Here is an 8,792-nt window from a genome sequence, read left to right on the forward strand (position 1 = left end):
CTGATCGCCTTCCCTCCCCTCAATGTTGTCGGCCTGTCAGCATAAAATCCGACCACACATTCACGATGTGTAATATCTGAATGGTACATGGACTGGTTCTTTTTTTTCCTACTGTAATTCAGCACTCAAAGGTGCTTTATGCAACTTTCCTCTTACACCCACTCACACCTGTTCATGCAAGAACTTTTTCTTTCTTTTTTTCCCTGTACAAGTGCTTCCAATATTCACACACATTCATACTCTGATGGATGCATTGGAGAGAAACCTAGGGTTAGTATCTTGCCCAAGGACAAAGTCTTAAGACTCAGCTTTTGATTCACGGTTGTTAATTGTATGTACACTGATCTCATTACTGGAAATATCTGACTAAAAATATACATTTCCTATGATGCTGTGAGTTTGCATCAGGTACGTTTTGGTTAAATGAAAGCTTTGGGGATTTCTGTGGAGTCCTGTGGTAGACAGAATGGGTGTGTGGGTGTAATTGAATGTGTCTAAATACCTTTGATAACATCTTAAAGGTGTGTTTGGGTAAGAAGCATACATTTATGGACTTAACTGTCTGAAACCAGATATGACTGGCTAACAGTCCTACATTAGACAGGCACTGGATTTATCATAACATCCCAGGTTTTGAGCTATTAAATATAAGTCACAAGCACAGAAACATTTTCTGTATATTGACTATCTTAAAGCCATTTTTGTGCTAGCTAGCTGATGAAACGGCCTGCTCCAAATTTTCCTTATTTTAAAAATAATTTGACCTCCCTCATCATGTTTTCGTTGAATCTGTTAGTTCACACAAAATAATACTGAGAGGAACAGAAATACCAGACAAAGGGGAGTGAAACTAGCACAAGTGTAGTTGTCTGAGTTTGATTCTAGTGTGATTCATTTGTTTCATTTCAACCTTTAGATCATAACATTGTTAGATCATTTTCCTGTTCCACACCTCCTCTTTCAGAGTTAGGAGGCTTTAGGGTTAGACTATGGCATTTGCAACGACTGGGGAAAGGAGTGCACTATGTCAAAAGATGTCCTCACACAGATATCCCTGCAAGTGTATATGTGTGTGTGCTGTGCCCTGGTGAAGAATCTCAGCATGCACTTGGACCATTTTAGTACCCCCCCCCCCCCCCAAACCTCCACATACTTTGACGCTCCGCTGTCAAACAGTGGCTCAAAGCTTTGATCAGCTCCTCTTCGCATATGTTTCCTCCGACGCTCACACCCAGAGCCTCCAAGCCCCCATACTCCACCGGGGGTTGATAATTGGCCTGCCTCCTCCTCCAGTAATCCAGGATCATCAGACAGTGAACAACGTGCTCAACGTGCGGTTCCCCCACCTAGGTTATTAGCTGTAACCTAATGGTTGTGAAATATGACATGTTATTTACTTTTACGAGTAGAAACAGGTGCAAGTATCTTTATGGCTCTGCGTAAGTATACCTACACTATAATCATTCCAGTCGAAAATATCTTTATAGAAGTCTTGTGTTATATTTGTTTATAATTTCCGCTGCCCTTTCGGCCAGATCACTCGTTAAAAAAAGGCATTTTAATGTCAACGAGACTTTTTAGCAGTATAAATAAAGGATATATAAACATCACTTTGCCAAAAATGGATTTCAGCTGATTGTGGCTCAGAATGACTTGTTGTTGGTGTGATGACAGATATGTTTGACAGATTATGCGCCAGCAAGTCATTTATAGCTGTTTAAATGGGGGAAATCTTTTTTTTTTTTTTTTTGGCAAATACCGGAAATCACTTTCTGGCACAACACCCGACTCTTACTGCATGCGATTATAGGAGGGATGAGGGGAGTTGCCCCTTTGTGAGGACCTCCGACGGTGCGTCTGGGTGACTGGTCCAGACAGGATCTAACACGCATTTGTTAACACGGTCATTGTGACAGAGGTGAGAGCGAAGACACTTTCGGAGAGGTGCGACTGCTTTACGCGCGCGCATGCACGCACTGTATGAATCAATGAAAGTTTAAGTGAAGGACATACTTTTCCTTTTGAATGCACTGGGCTACTTATTCAAGTGTTTGGGTTGCTGTTGTTTTCAGAAACGGTTTGCTTTATCAGTATTTTCAGACACAAACACGTTGACCCAGTTTCTCTCTTCTATTCCAAAGCTGGAGTCACGTCAGACAAAGAAGTTTTCAGTTATTTTATTTAGAAAAATTCAGACATTTTATTCGCAAGACATTTCTAAACAGCTTTACAACATAAAATGGTCATTCTTAAAGGAACTACTGGTCCGATAAACTAAAGGAACCTCTGAAATGCAATAGAAATATTTATATTAATTGGGGCATCGCCCGACTTCTCAGTTTCTAGAAAGAGCTTTTCTCCTTGTACAAATCCTATTTACACTGAAGTATAGACCAAACAAGAGGGAGAGTCCTGCACTGTTGCCTTTTCTGTGCTTTGTTGGGTGTTGAGAGGGATTGCTTTTTGTTTCTCCAGGTGTAAAGACAAGTCACAAGAGGACTCAAAGCCAGGGTGTTACTACTGAAAAGAACAGGGGGGCTATTTTTCTGAGCCTCCAGCTGAAAGCGTAGCAGAGTGTAGCAGATCCCTCTGATGGCATAAAGGAGAATCCACTTTTAATTTGAAATATATATAAATGTCCAAAGTACTCCAGGAAGGACTTCTGATGAAATGTTCTCTTACATTTTCTGATTCCAAACATTTCCCAGAATTGGGGGAAATCTCTGTAAACTTGTATTCAGTAGTGACTGTGAAGAAAATCCATCTGCACGCCGGTATTCAGAATCACTGCAGAGTGATCAGCTGAGGCTTTTGTTGGTGCCTAAATTGGTCTCAAGAGAACAGACTTTAATTATTGGACATCAGTGCCATGAGTTCAGGAGGCCTAAGAAAAAAAATCCATGCATGTAGTCAGCCTTCTTAACCGGTCTTATAGGAGGCCAAAACTGGTACAGCCACAAAATCCTCTTGTATTGTAGGGTGGAATTTTCTCTTTCAGTGGGACGTGCTGTGTCACACCATAAAAATGAAAGCCCATAATCCCCCTTTCAACACATCCCAACTGTATTCCATCCAAACTCCCACCACTACTCTACCAAGGTCTCCACATAGACCAGGGGTAGGTCATGGTGGGCATACTGGGAGGCTCCCTGTTCTCCATGCCCTCTGTAGAGCTCTGGTTGTGATCACTGTCAGTCTCATCCAGGTCAGAGCACAAGTCTTCACTGGACATGGAGGAAGGGGCTGGGGAGAGGGCAGAAGATGACCCGCAGGAGAAACTCCGTTCACCAGGAGAAGTGAGAGAAGCGCAGAGTGCCTCGCTGCCTCCATGCCAAGTGCTGCTGCTGCTGCCCTCAGAAGTGTCCGTGATTAGATCCGTCAGCATGTCCTGCAGGTGGTCCTCATTCAGGGGCATGCACTCCAGGAGATGGTTGAGGAGCTCAGCCGCCACCGTCGCATCTATCCCAGGACAGCTGGACACAAACATGTGGACCTCGTGCATGCACTGGATGTAACCAGCTGCAAACCGCTCGTTGGCTTCTCGGTTTAGTGTCTCTGCCTCTGTGAGAGGAGAGACACGACTGCTCAGCATCCAAAGCATTGATAATACAAGACTGAAGAACTCCTACTTTATTGACTGCAGACACGTGACAGCTAAATGTTTCTCCTTCACTACACTACAATTACTTAACAGCTAAAAATGTTACTTTTCAGCCTTTTATGTGATAAAATATCACTTCCTCTTATAAGATAATTGCAAATTGCTCTAGCTCTACATATAAGCATGTTGATACAAACCTCCGATGGTGACCATTCTGCGGAAAAAGTGTTTTTTTCTTGTAAAATACTGTATAAGATATTTAGATGAGAGTTAATGGTATAAAACACACGGAAATTGTAATTTAAAAGACCCCACTGAGCTCTTGTTTGCTCATCACTGTTTATATTTTTAAATCAAGCATTTCCTGACTCTTCACATGCTCTTTTATTAGAGCAGGGTGAAAATGTACCCCTGTCTTGCAATAATAATGAGAGTAATTCTATCGATAATGCAATACTCAAGCGTTTTATTATTTGGCACTCTGAGCGCTCAACAAAACAGATCTTTACTCTTTTATAGTTACACGGGCTGGATAAATTTGGGCACACCTTGTTTCCGGTTCTTCAGTATGTCCTCCACCTTTTTCACGGTCAGCTCCAGCACCTCTGCGTTCTCCATCTTGGAATGAAACTGAGGAAAGAAACCAGATGAGCACCACCAAGGCCACAGTTTACGCCTTCATTGTGGCGCAGAGCAAAAGTGAAACTCCAGTGCAGGAGCTGTGTGCGCTCCGTACTCACGTCTGTGTCTGCCAGCAAAGTCCGCAGCTCCTGCAAACTCTCGTTGATGCGAGCTCGCCTCTTCTTCTCCACCAGAGGTTTCCTAGTCTGCGGGAGCACAGAAAGAAAACACTTCAGTGACATGAGGAAAGAAGCACCATTCAAAGTCATAAGCGTCCACCTGTCCGCGGTTGGTGCGCAAAGGCAACCCAGCGTCATTCTTCTCTCACTAAAGCATGTAACTAACTTTGAATCATTGAGGGGTTCCTCTCAAACTAACCATCCCTGCCTCATAACTGTGCACACGCAGCGTTAAAGCGGCGTGACAAGTGCGTCACTGCCAAGTGTCTCTGGACAGTGCCTCCACCGGTCCCCCACCTTTCTATCCGCTTTCTGTATCCCGCAGTAGGACTCATCTTCATCTTTCACATCAAGTCCGAGGCCGTTTGGCCGAGCCGAGGGGGCCATGTTGGTTGGATCGCCGTTACTGTGGCTTCTCCCACCGCTGCTCGTACCTCCTGAGTGGTCCTCGAGGGGCAGCTGGCAAACGGAACCGGTTAGAGGCAGAAAAAAAATCGACAAACTCGTAGGCGAGGCGAGGCGCCCTCTGTTTATTGTGTAATCCTAGTCAGACGTGCTGCTGGCGCTGAGTGGCTGTTGTTAGTATTTATAGGGGCTTATTAACATGTGAATAGGGGCTGTGCTGCTCTCGCTGGGGAACAACAGAGCGCACACGGTCGGAGCCAATGAGCGCTCTCCCCCTTTGTCTGCGGTCAGCCCAGGTCTGCGCCCCGAGGAGCTGGACTGGCTTTAATCAGACAATTTTTTGGGTTAGGGGAACGAACGTTCGTTTTTTGTCCCCCTTTCAGTTAGTTTCAGTGAACTGCTCGCACTTATAATTCATCTGCACAAAACGAATCAGCACAGAGACACAGAGTACAGTGTTAGAATAGTGCTGTTTGTTTTTATTTTCGTTTTTGTTTGACTGTTCATATGTTAGAAGAAGCCTCAAATATATGTTTAACTCAAGACAAAAATGAAATTCTTCAGGCTGTCAAATATAAACCAGTCAGTTACTTATTCAAACCAGCCCAACCAAAATGATTGCAGCACGACGCTGCACCTACACCACATCGAGGCATTTAAACCCTGCCCCCGTCTCTTTTCTGCCCGACCTCTTTTCCTCTTTGCTGGCTTCTGTGTCCGAGCCTCAGCAGATTTACCCGTCTGTTTGGCGGATGTAACGCGATGCCTTCAGTTGGCAGCTGCTGCTGCTGGCGGCCCCTCGGCCAAAACTAAATCAGTTCGGGGAATTAAGGGCCCTTCTCCAAAGAAAGCGACAGGTGTTGGCCTGCGCCTCGTTTGTTCTCCCCGTTGTTGTTGTGACTTCTGATTTGTGCGCAACTGCATTCTCACATTGGCTGCTGTGCAACGTGGACGACTTTTTTTTCTCTCTCTTTTTTATGTGTGTTCAAACACACTGCAATATACACATTTGCACAACTGTGAATAAGTCAAAAGCTGTTCTCATAATACCAATTTTGATGATTTAATTCGCCTGGAATTCGTTGGGGTGCTTTGCTGGTGAGCGTGCATATGGCGCATTGAGAGAATCCTCTGGCCTGGTTATTACATGTTTTGTTTACGTCATTTTTATTCAGATCACCCTCACAGCAGAGCAGAGTGGCTGGGTCAGCGTGCATCTGTGAAAGCTTCCAGGTAAATGCAGGGCTGCGTGCTAAGTTCGTGTTTTACGCGCTGTTTCCATAATTGCGCAGCAGCATTTCCGCTAAGACTGAAGCCCCGTGCCCCGAATGAATGAAGCCCTTCAGACCTTTGAAGTGAAGGGGTTTTTTTTGGCACCTCGCCACCCCCAGATCTCTTGTTCCAGAGAGCTTTAATGGTGTGGACTGTGGAGAGAGCAGCTGTCTCGGCTCGCTTTTGTTGGCGAGCTCCGCCGAGGGACCAGGCGTCCCCCTTTCTGTCTCCCTCTCTCCCTCTCTCTTCAGACCAGCCGCCTGGCTCCATGTGGCGGCCAATCACAGGGACTCTAATAGCTGGGGAATGGGACACTCGCACGTTTGCACTTCTCAGAAGCTTATAATGAATTGCATCTTTATTAAAACGTGAATGTATGAGCCATCTCTGACACGTTTGTTTTGCTTCCAGATGGCAACCCCCCCCCCCCCCCCCCCCCCCCCACACACACACACACACAACTCGTTTAGATCCTCACTGTATTTATCTGCTTCCCTTATTGTAATGTAGCGAACTCGGAACGAAGCTAATCAAGCTTGGCGACATAGCGTGTAGCATAAATAAGCTTGTCCTCTCATCTCACATACGCACTATACAATGCTGGCATCATTTATAATTACAAATCGTGCTAGCCAGACAAACCTGCACACAAGTGATAAGTGTTGGTGGGTACTTATCTATATGTCATATCCTCCCAAATCATCAAATCATAAAGAAACAATCGTTATGACTGAGTTGTTTTCCACAAACATACAGAGTTCAGGTGTATCCGGATAAAGTCAAATGGAACAAATATGTCGAGCAGCTTCCTCCATCTCAGAATAATCCACAGACCTTCTGCAAAGAGGTTTCATTGGAAGCAGTTCTAATAAAGAAACATTAAAAATGACTCTCTTTTCACACTTCTTTTATTGCCATGACCTATTAGAAATGTCTTATATGAGGGGGTGGGGGGGATACCTCAGCAGAATTTGAGTTGCATACTGGAATCTGCTTTGCACAATTAGAGGTGAGACAGGAAACGGTTGTGTTATGATTTGGGTGCACTGACTGTAGTTATAGTCAGTGCAAATATATATATTAGGGTTGAGCAAAAGAAGCTCAGCTCTAATATATATTACTCACAAAGTTGTTTTAGCTCATGTTAGCTCATGTTGTCTATTGGCATGCTGTATAAAATGTAAATAAAAACAGCATGCAATGATTTGCGAATCTCATAAACTCACATTTGATTCACAAAAGAATCTAAAAATCATATCCAATATTTAAACTGAGAAAATGTACAATTTTAAGAGAAAAAAAAAAGAAAAGCTTGTTTTCAATTTGATGCAACATTATGTAGAAATGTTGGGACGGAATCATGTTTACTACTGTGTAGCATCCCTCTGCTTTTAACAACAGTCTGTAAGCATCTGGGAACTGAGGAAAGGCAGCTGTGGGACTTTTGGGAGAGAAATATCTCATTCTTGTCCGATTCTAACTGCAGTCCAGGGTCTTATTTGTCATCATTTTTTCCCTTTTATCATGCTTCAAATGTCTGCTCATCCCCTTGACTTGCTGTTGTAATAAGTGCAGTTGCGGTTTAGCGTTCTCTTGCTGAAAAATGAACAGCCTATCAGGAAAAAGAGGGTATCTGGATGAGAGCATGTGTTGCTCTAAAATCTGTATATAACTTGAGATGTGCAAGTTTGTCATCCACCTAATGCACTTCCATACCATCAGAGATTTTGAACTGAAAACTGACAACAAGCTGGATGGTCCGTCTCCTCTTTAGTCCAGATGACACAAGAATTTGAGATTTTTATTTGTTTGATCACAGAACAGTTTTCTACTTTACCTCGGTGGATTTTAGATAAACCTTGGCTCAGAGAAGATGGCAGAGTTTTCTGATCATGATCAGGAATGGCTTCTCTTTTGCACCATAGAGCTTTAACCTGAATTTGTGGATGGCACTGTGAATTTTACTCATAGATAGTAATTCCTGGAAGTTTTCTAAGGCCCTTGCACTTATTTCCATGATTTAATGCTATGCTTTATGAGGGCCTGAAGATCCAGTATTGATTTTGGGCCTTGTCTAATGCGCACATTTCTACACATTCTCTTCATGACATGATGTAGATGTAGATCATTACATATTTGAAATGATTGCAATTTTATATTCAAGAACTCTGAAAATGTTCCCCGATATGCAGAGGCAGTTTTTACAGATTGGTGGAACTCTGCCTCTCAAAGATGCTCTTTTTCTACCCAGTCATGTTACTGGCCCGCTAACCTAATGATTTCACATGTTTTTCCAGCTCTTTAGTGTTAGTGCCACTTACTTTTCTTTTTTACTTTACCCTTTTTTTAAAGATGACTGTCATAAAGTTCAAAACAAGTTAATATTTGTCGATAAAATTTCTCTGTTTAAGCATTTGATATATTTTCTAAGCTCTATTGTGAATAAGATTAGGGGGCAGATCACTGCATTCTATTTTTATTTACATTTTATGCAGCATGCCAGATTTTATGATATCCGGTTTGTAGATTTGTTGGTCCCAGGGTGTTCATGTTAGACATATTAGCTTACTGGGGTAGTGGAAATGAAATTTTGACATCTGTTCTCACCCCTTTATGAAAAGTCCAAATATTAGCTGCTTCTCTGTTCTGCTTAATCAGCTAAACTACAACTGAGCATAAGGATATGAGTCTATGTAGTACTTAAGTGTTTTCTT

At 43.1% G+C, this 8,792-nt stretch overlaps 1 protein-coding gene across 1 annotated transcript; it reads right to left on the minus strand.

The window, feature by feature from the left end:
- Window positions 1-2,162: 2,162 nt before the first annotated feature.
- her13 (hairy-related 13) lies at window positions 2,163-5,075 on the minus strand. The gene is made up of 4 exons (XM_004562796.6): window positions 4,699-5,075; window positions 4,342-4,428; window positions 4,150-4,231; window positions 2,163-3,561 (listed from the first exon to the last, which is right to left on the minus strand). The coding sequence occupies exons 1-4, from the start codon at window positions 4,786-4,788 to the stop codon at window positions 3,092-3,094; spliced, it is 729 nt and encodes a 242-aa protein (XP_004562853.1). The 5' UTR covers window positions 4,789-5,075; the 3' UTR covers window positions 2,163-3,091.
- Between the last annotated feature and the right edge of the window lie 3,717 nt (window positions 5,076-8,792).

The sequence above is a fragment of the Maylandia zebra genome, linkage group LG14, assembly GCF_041146795.1.
Source record: "Maylandia zebra isolate NMK-2024a linkage group LG14, Mzebra_GT3a, whole genome shotgun sequence".
Taxonomy (NCBI): Eukaryota; Metazoa; Chordata; class Actinopteri; order Cichliformes; family Cichlidae; genus Maylandia; species Maylandia zebra.

Coding starts and splice junctions, on each gene's coding strand:
- her13 (XM_004562796.6), bottom strand. CDS start 4,788: ATGGCCCCCTCGGCTCGGCCAAACGGCCTCGGACTTGATGTGAAAGAT. Junction 4,232..4,341: donor CTTTGCTGGCAGACACAGAC/GTGAGTACGGAG, acceptor TTCTTTCCTCAG/TTTCATTCCAAGATGGAGAA. Junction 3,562..4,149: donor ACTGAAGAACCGGAAACAAG/GTGTGCCCAAAT, acceptor CTCCTCTCACAG/AGGCAGAGACACTAAACCGA.